Raw genomic sequence first — 14,284 nt, 5'->3', positions numbered from 1 at the left:
AACAAGGGACCTGAAATTCCCATTCTTTCCCAGGGAGTGAGATATCCCGGTCCTAAGTGAATAGCTTTAGTTCGTGGAAACTGGGGCTGGCGTCCCATTTTCACCAACTAAGGTTTGCTTGTTTGGGGTCGAATTGAGATTGGCCAAATCGGCCCTGACTTCAGTCAGAGTTCTAGAAGGAGTTGGGGCTGGTGTACAATGTGTAAGGTGATGCCAAGGTGCGCCCGATTTACCTTTGACCTGGACTGAGTGTGAAGTAACCTCCCCCACTTCGTACGGTCCAGTCCACCTGGGTTCTAGCCACTTTCTCTTGTGGACTCTCACCCTTACCCAGTCACCAACTTTTACCTTCAATGATGCCGGATCTCCCGTCAGCTCCCCCTGCTGGACCTTGTGAATCTGTTTGGAGAGAGCTGCAGAAAGTTCCGTCAGTTTTCTCACATATTCAGACATTTCAATTTGTTGTACATCGAGGGGGGGCATATGACCTCCCTCCCTCGGTGGACCAGGCATGACCCTCCCAGTCATTATCTCATGAGGAGAGAGATGGGTGCCTGCACCTGGCGAAGCTCTCATGGCCATCAATGCCAGGGGCAGGGCTTCCACCCATGTCAACTTCGAACCTGCACATACCTTAGCTATCTTAGCCTTAAGAGTTTGATTTGAGCGTTCCACGAGGCCCTGCGATTGGGGCCTATACACTGAGCCAAATTTGTGTACAATGCCAAATCTTTCCTCCACCTGTCTCAGGTGTTTGTTACTGAAGTGGGATCCATTGTCGGATCTGATTTGCCTGGGGACTCCGTACCTTGGTATGAGTTCGGTTTGCAGCCACTTAATGACCGACTTTGCATCCTCCCTTGCTGTTGGTATTGCCTCAACCCATTTAGAGAACCTGTCTACCATAACTAACAGGTACCTTTTCCCATTTGTCACATTGTCTTGTCCCATATCTGTGTAATCTATGCTGATGTCCTGAAAACAAGCATTTGGGACTGGGTATGAACCCATGGGCGTTTGATATGGTTTCTTTGGATTGTGGCTACCACAGATGCTACACTCGTCACAAAACAAATCTGTCATGTCTTTCATGTGGGGGTGCCACCAGATGTGGGACACCTTCTGTAAAGTTTTCAGTTTGCCTTCGTGTGTGGGCCCATGAGCTTCTCGTAATAGTTCTGGACAGAGGTTTGCAGGGGCCACTAGTCTGCCATCATGGCATCTCCATAGTTCATCAGGTCCTTTGGTGGCCCCTTTCTGTCCCCATACTGAGTGTTCATAGGGTCCTGCTGAGAACTGGAGTTCTTTTATGTGTTGCCCTGTGAGCTCAGTCCGAGCTGGTTGAATCTGAAGTATCATTTGTCTCGGGGTGTATCCACCAGCTTTCTTGGCTGCTTTGTCAGCTGCATCATTTCCCTCGCTGATTCTGTTTTTCAGTTGTTGATGTCCTTTACACTTCATGATGGCCACCTTCTTAGGAAGTGAGACTGATTTAATCAGTTTTTCCATCTGTGTCTTGTGTTTGATTGGCATGTTTCCTGTGGTGGTGAAGTTGCGTCTAACCCATTGTGGTCCATCAGTATGGACTGCTCCATGAGCATACGCTGAGTCGGTGTAGATGTTTACAGTCTTTCCTTCAGCTCTTTCCAGAGCTTGTGTCAACCCTATGATTTCAGCTAGCTGGGCTGATGCAGGTTGTGTGATGATGGCAGATTCCAAAGTCACATGTGATCTATCCGGGAGCTGCTGCACCACTGCGTATGCTGCTATGTTCCCTTCCTCTCCTCTATAGCAGCATCCATCTGTGTATAACCATAGGTCCGGGTTGGTGAGTGGTTCGTTCCCCAGGTCAGGTCTCAGTTTCAATTCTTGTGCAGCTCTTTCTGCACAGGAGTGGGGCAGACCTTCTTCAGCATTGAGTGCGTCTGCCATGTTTTTGTCAGTGTTGACAAATGTGATGTGAGATTGTGTGCATTTATTCTGGATTTTCGTTTTTCTTTCAGCGCTGAACGTGAATTCTTTGCTCATCAGATATGCTGCAACCCCATGGTGGGTGTGAATCTCCAATGGATGACACATTACCAGGTGGGCTGTTTTTTCAATAGCTTTTGCCACTGCAGCCACATACCTGGAACACGTGGTTTGTCCTACTTCAATGTGGTCCAATTTGGAGGAGTGATACATCAACACTCTTCTCTCCCCCTCTTGTTTCTGAAAAAGGATGGATGATGTGAATCCTTCCTTTTCAGAAACATCCAGATGGAATTTGTTTTTGTAGTCAGGTGATGTCAATGCTGCTGCCACTGAGAGATCTGTTTTCAAGAGTGCAAACGCCTTTGATGCTTCAGTGGTCCATGTCAATGACGAGTGTAGGTTCCTTGATCCCGCCTCTCGCACTATTTCTCTCAGTGGCTCAGTTCTGGCAGTGTAGTCTGGGATGTGTGTTCGGCTGTACCCTGTCAAGCCAAGGAAAGACAACATTCCCGACACCGTGATGGGGCGTGGATGATGAAGTATCGAGTCTCTGTGGCTTTTGGAGAGTCCTGCTCCTTCTCCTGAGATTTCTCTGCCAAGGAAAAGGACAGTTCTGCGACAGGTCTGGACTTTGCTCATTTTGACTTTGTATCCTTTGACGGCCAGAAAGTCCAGTAGTGTTTTTGTCATCTCAAGGCAGAGATCCGACGTGGGAGCCCCCAGCAAAAGGTCATCTACATATTGGATTAGTATCACACCTTCTGGGATTTTCAACTCTGCCAGGTGTGTCTTTAGGATATGATTGAATATTCCGGGTGAACACCTATAACCCTGTGGAAGAACAAAATAAGTGTACTGATGATGTTCATACGTGAAAGCAAAGAGTGGCTGAGAGGCTTCATCAAGTGCTGAAGAAAGCATTAGCCAGATCCACCACCGTGAAGTATTGGTGTTTTGGAGACAGGTTGCTCAGAGTGATGTGAGGGTCAGGGACAGGTAGGTCTATTGGTGCAGTAACGTCATTTACTGCTCGGAAGTCTTGAACCATCCGATATGTTTCTCCTCCGGCTTTCAGCACTGGTAGAATCGGCGTGTTCCATGGAGATACAGTTCGATAGATAACCTGTGCTCTCAGTAACCCATCAATGGTCGGTTCGATCCCCATGATCTGTTCGGGTTTCAACCGGTATTGAGTTCGGTAGATAGGTATTTGATCTGGGTTCAGTAGGGTGATGGTGACCGGTGTCACCTGTAGTTGGCCCACATCAAAAGGGGTGTGAGTCCATAACCTTTCATCTATGGTGGAGATCAATGCTTTGGTAGATGGGTGGTCGGTGTATGGCTTACCATGGTGTCTTGGCAGGGTCAGTCGTTCTGGAAAACAGTGTTCTTCAGTGTCAACAGTCATGAACCTCCACATGTTTTCAGTGGTGGCCTTGTCTATTCCCGGTGTTTGGGTGGGTTCCCACTGAAGTTTGGATGCTCGTCTGATCATAGGGCCCAGGCTCCTTGCTTCAAAACCGTTTCCCACCGCTAGTGTAACATGGGGAGCTGACTCCTCCCCTAGTAAGTACCAGGATTTCAAATGAGGTGGTAGGATAACTGGTGCTGCCACCCCCTCTTGTCCACACACAATGGTGCAACACCTGATGGATGGCGTTAGGTGCATCATGTTCTCATCCCAGTCATCGGTGTATGTGTTCACGTCATTGTCTGTCACATTCAATGTGCAGTGAATTTCAGCTTGTGGGGTCTTGTATGGGTGTAATGCATAGATCTGTGATTTCAGTTGATTGAACTTAAACTGGACCTCCGGGGTCCCAGGACCTGTCTCAATGCATTTTAGCCAATAGATTTCTTGTGTTGCTGACAACACAGGGGTTGGGATGATAGGTAACATCAGTACACTGACGGGGTGGGCAGGTGTTGAAGGAATAGGATCAATGGAGACCTCCACGCCCTTCTCAGTAAGGTAAATTGAACATTTCAGTTTGCATAGTAGATCCCTTCCTAGGAGGTTGATTGGACAATTGGGACAGTATAGGAACTGATGCTTCAAATTGGAAGGGCCCCATGAGAAAAGCAATGGAATGGTCTTGTTCTGTGCTTCGGGTGTTCCTGATACCCCCACCACCTGTATTGTTTCCGAAGAGAGTGGTTGACGAGATCTTATGGCAGAATACGTACATCCTGTATCTACCAAAAATTGGTGGGTCACTCCCTCCACCTCACACATGATAGTTGGTTCGGTGTGTAGTGGAAAATGTTGACCCCCATTCTCGTTCTGTGGTGGTGGGCAGCTTCAGGGCCATGGGGCATATTCATCTGACATGCCCTGGAAAGGAGGAGGTGGTTGCTGATTTGGGTCTGGGATAGGGTGATTGTATGCAGGTTGCTGGGCTGCACGTGGTTGGTACATCATTGGCCTGACTCCTCCACGTCCCCTTGGGGCGGTTTGTAGTGCCCTATTTGCCATCCAGTAATGTTGGGTCGGTGTCAATGGGTGTGGGCACTGACGTGCCATATGTCCAATTTGTTTACAATTGTAGCAGTTTATTGGTCGTGTTTGTCCTGTCCCCCATGGTGATGGGTAACGTGGTTGTTGTCCCCATGTTGAAGGATACCCTTGTTGTGTTGGTTGATAGTATGGTGGGGTGACCATGGGTAATGGCTGATCCAGGAGTTGTGATGGTATGATAGGTCCCTGTGGGGTTGACCTGGGGGGTTGTTGTTGCTGTATCATTTGTGAAACAGTTTTTTCAATGATTTGTGAGATGTCTGGTTGATCTTCAGCCACCATCTGTTTCTTTGGTTTTTCTCCTTTCTGGGCCTCTTTCAATTGTAGTTTCAAAAGTTGTACCTGTAGGGACTGGACTTGTGTTTCAGCCCCTCCCTTATCCTTATTGTATTGGGTGATGTGATGATGTACATGGGAATTGAACTGAGCCTGGGGAAGTGCCATTAACCCCACCGTGGCCCTTAGTTTAGTTCGGACCTCAATGGGAGCGCCGCTCACCACCATCTCCTTCCACATGCTGATCGTGGTGCCAGTATGGTCATATGGTTCTTCATGAACAGTTCTCCATGTGGTCTTCGCTCTGTCTAGGTAGGCTGCCGGTTGTTCCCCTGGATTGATGGTGAAGGATGAAAGGGTTGCATGGTTTCGTTCTGTGGGATATGCCCTTCTCAACACTGCCCACAATTCCGCTCGGAAGTCTTCCTGGGCCAGTGCAGCCGGGGCTGTGGCAAGATCTGCCTCTCTTATCAGAGCACTCATGGTGGTATGGTCTGTTGCTCTAGCCAGAAGGGCCCTTATGTCACCTAGACAGAGCCGTAGGCCGGACGTCAGTGTTTGCAGTTGAAGGAGCCATGCAGAGGCACCCCCATGCAGACTGGGTAATTGTCCCATCAAAGTGGTGAGGTCTGTTATTTTCCAGGGTTGGTATTCTTCATGCCCTCCATCCGGAGTGGGTCTCAACGGCATCTGCATCTCCGACCCTTCTCGTCCTCCATGTTTGGGATCCCAGTCTGCCCTGGACGAGACACCCCTGCGGTTCTGTTCCTTGAGACGAACGGACTGTCTAATAGGTTCGACCAAATCCGTCACCTTCCCCATCATTACCCCTTTTATATGGTACGAGCCCTCTCCACATTCAGCATCATCTATCATAGATCTGGCCCGTGCCAATGACTCCCTGAGGTCCCGCTCCTCCTCCTCTTCATCTTGTCCTGTTCTGTTCCCACCTTCATCGTCCTTGCTGTGGTTCCCTCTTAGAAAGGCCCCAGAGGGACAATGTCCTGGTGGCGACCATGACCCTTCAGTGACTATTTGACTTTCCCCCCGTGTTCTGTTTCTGAACCAGTCTGGGTTTGGAGTGGAAGAGAACTGAATCAGCTCTCTGTCTTCTCTCTTCAAAGGGCCTAGTTGAGACCCAACACCCCGTCCTTGTGGGTAGGTTGATAGAGACTCACCGTGTCCCTGTAGTGAGGCGGAGTTGGAACCCCCCCCACGTCCCTGTGTGTATGCTCTATCCCTCTCCTCCCTGTCTCGATGATCAGGCCTCTCTTCACACAGGAGTTGCCCTTCTTGGATCCCCAAAGTCATGCTTCCTTTTAGGTGTCCTTCATGCACCACAAACACTGGTGCCTGTACCACAGCAGGGGTCAGAAAGGGGTTTTGAGGGAGGTGAGTGAATGGATTTTGAAAATAGGGAGGTGGTGCTTTTTTCTCTCCCTGTGGCAGTTCTGGGTATAGATGGGTGGGGGCCGATGGGGTTGCTGTGGTGGTAGGTGGGCCATCATTATTATTGGGCCCGCCCTCTTTGGTGTCAGTTGGTGCTCCAGTGACCACTCCCATAGTGTCAGGTTTTCGGTAGGGGAGTGCCCTTCTCATCTCTTCAATTGCCCACAATCCTATTTTCATCTCAGCCTCTGCCTTTTCCCTTTGCTTCGTCCCTTCTTTTTTTTAAAAATGACTCTTATTTTTATCAACTTCACATTCTATCCCTTGCTTCACTGCTTCCTCCAATTTTTTCTCCATAATGAGGAGTTGCCCTTTTGATGGGGCGACTCCACTAAGAAAACCTGTTTGAGTCCATCTTAGCCTCACTTCCTCCCAAATCTTTTTAACGGGTTTGTAGTGTAATTTCCCGCCTGCTCTATCTTTCATTCTCTGATCTAAATATTCGTTGAATTTGTGTTTGGGGACGATAGTCGTGGTCATTTTGTCGTTAAGCTATGTCTGGGTCTATTATTATCTTTGTATACTTTAGCCCGTTACTGATCGAAACCAGCGATGTATTTTTCTTCCCCTCTCTACCCCCAGTCTCGTGTCCGACTCGCGTGGACAAAGGATTTTATTGCCGTGTATTTTATGAATTATTTTCGTTTTCCAACAATATTTCAGCTATCTCTTTTGAAACAATATACGAATGTATTCATGCGCTCCTGTTATAATTGGAATGACAGTTTTGGGTATTTTTAATAAAAAAAATATTATTGCTTTTCGCTAAATTAATTAATTAAATACTTTGGCAAAATATTTCAGAAGTTTCCTTTGGGGACAATATACTAATGAATTCAGGCGCTCCTGATATAATTGGAATGGCAATTATAAGACCTTTAACTCGAGAGATATTATTTCTTTTAACTTTCCCGGTTAATTTAAACTTTTTCCGATTAATTAAATACTTTGCCAAAACATTTCAGAAATTTTCCTTTGGGGACAATATACTAGTAATTCACGCGCTTCTCTAATAATTTTCAAATGAATTCTATCCCTTAAGGATTTGCCAACAGTATAAGAGGGGAAAACCAGGTCAACTCATCAACCGTAAATGGCTGCTTCACCGTGGCACACAGATTCTGACTCGGCGGTCACCACTAACGGAGCCTGAACTTAGCTTATAGCTAATTAGTAGCAATAGATCTCGTGGAACGCTCAATCACACACATTAATTTGGAGAGTTTCAGGTTTAATACCCTTGCTCCTATTTCAAGCTTAGTTTTATCACCGATGCTCCTAGTTGAAAAATGTTTCAACTAGTCCCAGATTACTAATGCGACTTGAACAGCATTAATTTGGAGAGTTTCAGGTTTAATACCCTTGCTCCTATTTCAAGCTTAGATTTATCACTGGTGCTCCTAGTGTTACGAGTCCCGCCGAGGATGGTGCCTCTTCCCGTTCGGGCGGCGCTCGGCGGTCGTCGTCTCCGGTCTACTAGCTGCCACCGATCCCCTTTTCTGTTATCCTTTTAGTTTGTCTAATTTGTTTCACCTGTTGTGTGTTTAGATTAGGGGTTATTTAAACCCAGTTTGCCCGCTCCCTTTTGTGCGGGCTTGTTTTTCTGTTTCGTGTTTGTGGTGTGTATTTTGTGGATTTTGTTACTCTATTGACTTTGGACATTTTCTCTTACGCGCCCAGTGTTTAGTGGGGCGTCACCGGTTTGTAGGTGATTACGTCAAGGAAATAAAATTCCACTTTTTTGAAAGAGATTCCTGCTCTCTGCACCTGACTCTTGTTTCCACCACTGGAATTGTTACAGAAGCCCGCACCCAAAAATAATGGAGTCAGCAGAAGCAGCAACCACCCCTCTCCCATCGATGGAGGAGCGTGTCCAGCATCACACCGCCGTTCTCCATCGGATAGGGACGGCAATGGACATGATGATGGAGAGGATGGAACGATGGGAGAGGAGTGGTATCCCGACTACAACCCCAGCTCCTTCCCAGACGGCGCAACCTTCCCCATCAACGTCAGCATCAGGTTCGGGTGCATTGCGTCTTGCGCTCCCAAGGGAGTACGATGGAGCGGTGGCTGGGTGCCAGGGGTTTTTGCTCCAGTTGGAGCTCTACTTGGCCACAGTTCGTCCGACTCCCTCTGGAGAGGAGAGTGTTAGCCTCCTCATCTCCTGTCTGACGGGTAGAGCCCTGGAATGGGCTAATGCGGTCTGGAACGGCCCAGACTCGGTTCGAGACAACTACCCAGAGTTCACTCGCCGCTTTCGGGCCGTATTTGACCACCCTCAGGAGGGCCGAGCGGTGGGTGAGAGACTGTTCCACCTCAGACAGGAGACGAGGAGTGCGCAAGACTTCGCTTTGGAGTTCCGGACCTTGGCTGCTGGCGCGGGGTGGAATGACAGGGCCCTGATGGACCATTATAGATGTAGCCTTCGGGAGGACGTCCGTCGGGAGCTAGCTTGTCGAGACACTACGCTCTCTCTCGATGAGTTAATTGACATGTCTATACGACTGGACAACCTGCTAGCTGCCCGCGGGCGTTCAGAGGGGGTCCTGTCCGTTCCACCTCCCAGTCCTCCCGCTTCAACCCCGATGGAGTTGGGAGGGGCTGCATCTAGGGGGGCCAGAGGAGGTGGCTTCTCTTGCACCTATTGTGGCAGGAGAGGACACACTTCAGACCGGTGTTGGAGGAGCGCCTCTGGGAGTGGAGATGGCAGGCGGAATACTCCTCGATCACCCCAGGTGAGTAGGCACAAGACTCACCCAGAGCTTCCTGTCGGTCACATGTTTTTGGTTATTTTTTTCCCTGCGTTTTTCCCTTCTCTCCAGCATAAGGCGCTCGTAGACTCAGGCGCAGCTGGGAGTTTTATGGATCGCGGTCTAGCCCGTAAGTTGGGTATTCCGTTGGTGCAGATAGACCCTCCTTTCCCTGTGCACTCCTTAGATAGCCGACCACTAGGGTCAGGGCTGATCAGGGAGGCCACGATTCCGCTGGACATGGTAACACAGGGGAATCATAGGGAGCAGATTAGTTTCTACCTTATTGATTCACCTGGGTTTCCAGTGGTGTTGGGGGTTCCTTGGCTAGCCATTCACAATCCCCTCATTTCCTGGAGACAGGGAGCTCTTCAGGGGTGGTCAGAGGAGTGTTCAGGTAGGTGTGTGGGAGTTTCCATCGGTGCCACCTCGGTGGAGAGTCCAGACCAGGTTTCCACTGTGCGCATTCCCCCAGAATATGCCGATTTGGCTATCGCTTTTAGTAAAAAGAAAGCGACTAAATTACCACCTCATCGACGGTGGGATTGTGTGATAAACCTCCAGGTGAACGCTGCACTTCCCAGGAGTCATGTGTACCCCTTGTCACAGGAGGAGACGTTGGCTATGGAGACATATGTCACGGAAGCTCTGAGACAGGGGTTCATTCGGCCCTCCATGTCACCCGTCTCCTCGAGTTTCTTTTTTGTGAGAAAAAAGGAGGGAGGTCTGCGTCCGTGCATTGATTATCGAGGTCTAAATTCAATCACAGTGGGATTTAGTTATCCGCTACCTCTCATCGCTACGGCGGTGGAATCATTCCACGGAGCACGTTTTTTCACAAAACTGGATCTTAGGAGCGCGTATAATTTGGTGCGTATTCGGGAGGGAGACGAGTGGAAAACAGCGTTTAGTACCACATCAGGCCACTATGAGTACCTCGTCATGCCGTATGGGTTAAAGAATGCTCCAGCCGTTTTCCAATCCTTTGTAGATGAGATTCTCAGGGACATGCACGGGCAGGGTGTGGTAGTGTATATTGATGACATCCTGATCTATTCTGCTACACGCGCCGCGCATGTTTCCCTGGTGCGCAGGGTTCTTGGGAGGCTGCTGGAGCATGACTTATACGTCAAGGCTGAGAAATGTGTGTTTTCCAAACAAGCCGTTTCCTTCCTGGGTTATCGCATTTCCATGTCAGGGGTGGTTATGGAGTGTGATCGCGTTAACGCCGTGCGTAATTGGCCGACTCCAACCACGGTAAAGGAGGTGCAGCGGTTTTTAGGGTTTGCCAATTACTACCGGAGGTTTATCCGGGGTTTTGGCCAAGTGGCGGCCCCCATTACCTCACTGCTAAAGGGAGGGCCGGTGCGTCTACAGTGGTCGGCCGAGGCTGAGAGAGCTTTTAACCAGTTGAAGGCACGTTTCACTGAGGCTCCCGTGTTGGCGCATCCGGACCCTTCATTAGCGTTCATAGTGGAGGTGGATGCGTCCGAGGCTGGTGTTGGAGCCGTGCTATCACAGCGCTCGGGCACGCCACCGAAGCTCCGTCCCTGTGCTTTCTTTTCTAAGAAGTTGAGTCCGGCGGAGCGGAACTATGATGTGGGGGACAGGGAGTTACTAGCTATGGTAAAAGCCCTGAAGGTGTGGAGACACTGGCTTGAGGGGGCTAAGTACCCTTTTCTCATCTGGACTGACCATCGCAATCTGGAGTATATCCGAGAGGCGAGGAGATTGAATCCGCGTCAGGCGAGGTGGGCCATGTTTTTTACTCGTTTTAGATTTACGATCTCTTACCGACCAGGTTCCCTCAACACAAAGGCCGACGCGCTGTCTCGTCTCTATGACACGGATGACCGGCCCATCGATCCGACTCCCATCCTTCCCGCCTCATGTCTGGTGGCTCCGGTGGTATGGGAGGTGGACGCGGACATCGAGCGGGCGTTGAGGGTAGAACCTGCGCCGTCCCAGTGTCCGACTGGCCGTAGGTACGTACCGCTTGGTGTTCGTGATCGATTGATTCGGTGGGCTCACTCAATACCTGCTTCGGGTCATCCGGGGGTGGAGAGGACAGTGCGTGGTCTTAGAGGGAAATACTGGTGGCCCACCTTGGCTAAGGACGTGAGACTCTATGTCTCCTCCTGCTCGGTATGCGCTCAGAGTAAGGCTCCTAGGCACTTACCAAGGGGGAAGTTACAACCCCTTCCGGTTCCACAACGGCCATGGTCTCATCTATCAGTAGATTTTTTGACGGATCTTCCTCCGTCTCAGGGGAACACTACCATTTTGGTCGTTGTGGATCGGTTCTCTAAGTCCTGTCGTCTCCTCCCATTGCCTGGTCTCCCTACGGCCCTACAGACTGCGGAGGCTCTATTTACCCACGTCTTCCGGCATTATGGGGTGCCGGAGGATATCGTATCTGATCGAGGTCCCCAGTTCACGTCCCGGGTATGGAGGGCGTTTATGGAGCGTCTGGGGGTCTCGGTCAGCCTTACCTCTGGGTATCACCCCGAAAGTAATGGGCAGGTGGAGAGAGTGAACCAGGAGGTGGGTAGGTTTCTGAGGTCGTATTGCCAGGACCGGCCAGGAGAATGGGCGAGGTACGTCCCGTGGGCGGAGTTGGCCCAGAACTCACTCCGCCACTCATCTACGAACATGTCGCCCTTCGAGTGTGTACTGGGGTACCAGCCGGTCCTGGCTCCGTGGCACCAGAGCCAGACTGAGGCTCCTGCGGTGGAGGAATGGGTACAGCGCTCTAGAGAGACCTGGCGAGCGGTCCAGGACTCTCTTAAGCAGGCCAGTGAACGGCAGAAGAGGAGCGCTGACCGCCACCGCAGTGAGGCCCCTGTGTTTGCACCAGGGGACAGGGTCTGGCTCTCGGCCCGAAACCTGCCCCTCCGCCTGCCCTGCCGGAAGCTGGGGCCGCAGTGTGTGGGGCCATTTAAAGTCCTGAGGAGGATAAACGAGGTGTGTTATAGGTTACAACTTCCCTCTTACTATCGTATTAACCCCTCGTTTCATGTGTCTCTCCTCAGGCCGGTGGTAGCTGGTCCCCTGCAGGAAGGTGAGGTACCGGAGGTCCCTCCTCCCCCTCTCGACATCGAGGGGTCCCCGGCGTATAGGATCAGAGCCATTCTGGACTCAAGACGCCGGGTGAGGGGCCTGCAGTACCTCGTGGACTGGGAGGGGTACGGTCCGGAGGAGAGATGCTGGGTACCGGTGGGGGACATCTTGGATCCGTCCCTGTTGAGGGACTTTCACCGCCTCCATCCGGAGCGCCCTGCTCCTCGTCCTCCGGGTCGTCCTCGAGGCCGGAGTCGGCGCGCTGCGGGAGCCGCGCGTCGGGAGGGGGGTACTGTTACGAGTCCCGCCGAGGATGGTGCCTCTTCCCGTTCGGGCGGCGCTCGGCGGTCGTCGTCTCCGGTCTACTAGCTGCCACCGATCCCCTTTTCTGTTATCCTTTTAGTTTGTCTAATTTGTTTCACCTGTTGTGTGTTTAGATTAGGGGTTATTTAAACCCAGTTTGCCCGCTCCCTTTTGTGCGGGCTTGTTTTTCTGTTTCGTGTTTGTGGTGTGTATTTTGTGGATTTTGTTACTCTATTGACTTTGGACATTTTCTCTTACGCGCCCAGTGTTTAGTGGGGCGTCACCGGTTTGTAGGTGATTACGTCAAGGAAATAAAATTCCACTTTTTTGAAAGAGATTCCTGCTCTCTGCACCTGACTCTTGTTTCCACCACTGGAATTGTTACACCTAGTTGAAAATGTTTCAACTAGTCCCAGATTACTAATGCGACTTGAATCCCAATACGCCAAGCTTAGCTTTCTCACTGATGCTCCTAGAGGGATGCCATTTCCACTAGTCCCAGATTACTAATACGACTTGAACAGATACATTTGAGTTTCAAGTTTAATACCATTACTCCTATTTCAAGCTTAGGTTTATCACTGATGCTCCTAGTTGAAAAATGTTTCAACTAGTCCCAGATTACTAATACGACTTGAACAGATCACATTACATTTCAAATACATTTGAGTTTCAAGTTTAATACCATTACTCCTATTTCAAGCTTAGGTTTATCACTGATGCTCCTAGTTGAAAAATGTTTCAACTAGTCCCAGATTACTAATGCGACTTGATTTTATACTTCGCAAATATCTTTACACATTGCCTTAGATTCTAAACAATTCCACATAAATTTAGCAACAATTCACTCACCTCAGTACTTCTGATCATTGAATTTAGATATTGGCTATAATACAATATGCAGATTTTGATTAAACCGGCTCTGCTTACCTTAATATTTTCGAGCTCTTTGATCAGTTTCCTGGGTGAGTTGAATCGCCGACGTCTCCCTCGAGCGGGTCACCTCTCCTTCTTGAATCTTTCTCCCTCTCGTCTCCTGTCCGATGAATTTTCTATTGGGCCTAATTCAAATATGTTTTAACCATCCTCTGCTACCATGTTGTTGATAATTCGTTTTACTTGAGACAGGAGACCAAGTGGAGACATAGGACGAGGTGGATAATTTTATAATAAGGCAGGTTTATTCAAGTGTAAAAATATTATGCAAAGCGTGCAGCACGGCTCTTTTCTATCCGATCCGTATGGGGTCATTTGGAAAAGAGGGCGTTTTCAGAATTGTTCAGTACTATACAGACAACAAGCAAAGTAGGTAGATCTGCGAGTCCGGCCTTCCGATTGGTCGATCTGGGTTTTGGGTAGTCCTGCTTCCGGCCTGGTGTCCACGTTCCATTGGTTCCTGAGAGTTCTTTGTCCTGAGGTCCAACCATGGGTTGGGTGTGTCTGTGGTTATTATGGGGGAGGGGAATCATGTGTGTCTATAGTTGGTGTCTTAAGTCCAGCATATGTCCAAGAGAAATGAGGAGTATGTGTGTTTTTGTATAATATATGGCTTATGTTGAAGTGTAGTTATTGCTAGTTTCCAGTCTCTATTTCAATTTCTTACACTCGCTCTGAGACTTGGAGTAGTTATTCCCCTTGCTCTGCATGGGTAAGTAACGCTGCTTCGATGTTGGCTGTTGTCGTTGTGTTCCTGGTTTGAGCCCAGGTAGGAGTGAGGAGAGGGATGGAAGCTATACTGTTACACTGGCAATACTAAAGTGCCTATAAGAACATCCAATAGTCAAAGGTAAATGAAATACAAATGGTATAGAGAGAAATAGTCCTATATTTCCTATAATAACTACAACCTAAAACTTCTTACCTGGGAATATTGAAGACTCATGTTAAAAGGAACCACCAGCTTTCATATGTTCTCATAATCTGAGCAAGGAACTTAAACGTTAGCTTTCTT

The 14,284-nt window shown here is 49.3% G+C and overlaps 1 protein-coding gene across 2 annotated transcripts; it reads right to left on the bottom strand.

Moving 5' to 3' along the window:
• Positions 1-1,829: 1,829 nt before the first annotated feature.
• On the bottom strand, positions 1,830-13,943 carry LOC129855516 (uncharacterized). Of its 2 annotated transcripts, none has more exons than XM_055923269.1 (2): positions 12,721-13,943; positions 1,830-7,617 (listed from the first exon to the last, which is right to left on the bottom strand). In XM_055923269.1, the coding sequence occupies exon 2, from the start codon at positions 4,208-4,210 to the stop codon at positions 2,876-2,878; it is 1,335 nt and encodes a 444-aa protein (XP_055779244.1). In that variant the 5' UTR covers positions 4,211-7,617; positions 12,721-13,943; the 3' UTR covers positions 1,830-2,875. The 2 variants fall into 2 exon arrangements, with proteins under 2 accessions (XP_055779244.1, XP_055779242.1); XM_055923267.1 differs by having other exon boundaries at positions 12,721-13,939.
• Positions 13,944-14,284: the final 341 nt, after the last annotated feature.

This window comes from Salvelinus fontinalis, chromosome 5 (genome assembly GCF_029448725.1).
Source record: "Salvelinus fontinalis isolate EN_2023a chromosome 5, ASM2944872v1, whole genome shotgun sequence".
NCBI lineage: Eukaryota > Metazoa > Chordata > Actinopteri > Salmoniformes > Salmonidae > Salvelinus > Salvelinus fontinalis.
Note: the sequence above shows the minus strand (reverse complement) of the source record. Positions and strands in the feature narration are given on the sequence as shown.

Bases quoted from the DNA above. Each gene is read 5' to 3' on its own strand.
- LOC129855516 (XM_055923267.1), bottom strand. From the start codon at position 6,397: ATGAAAATAGGATTGTGGGCAATTGAAGAGATGAGAAGGGCACTCCCC.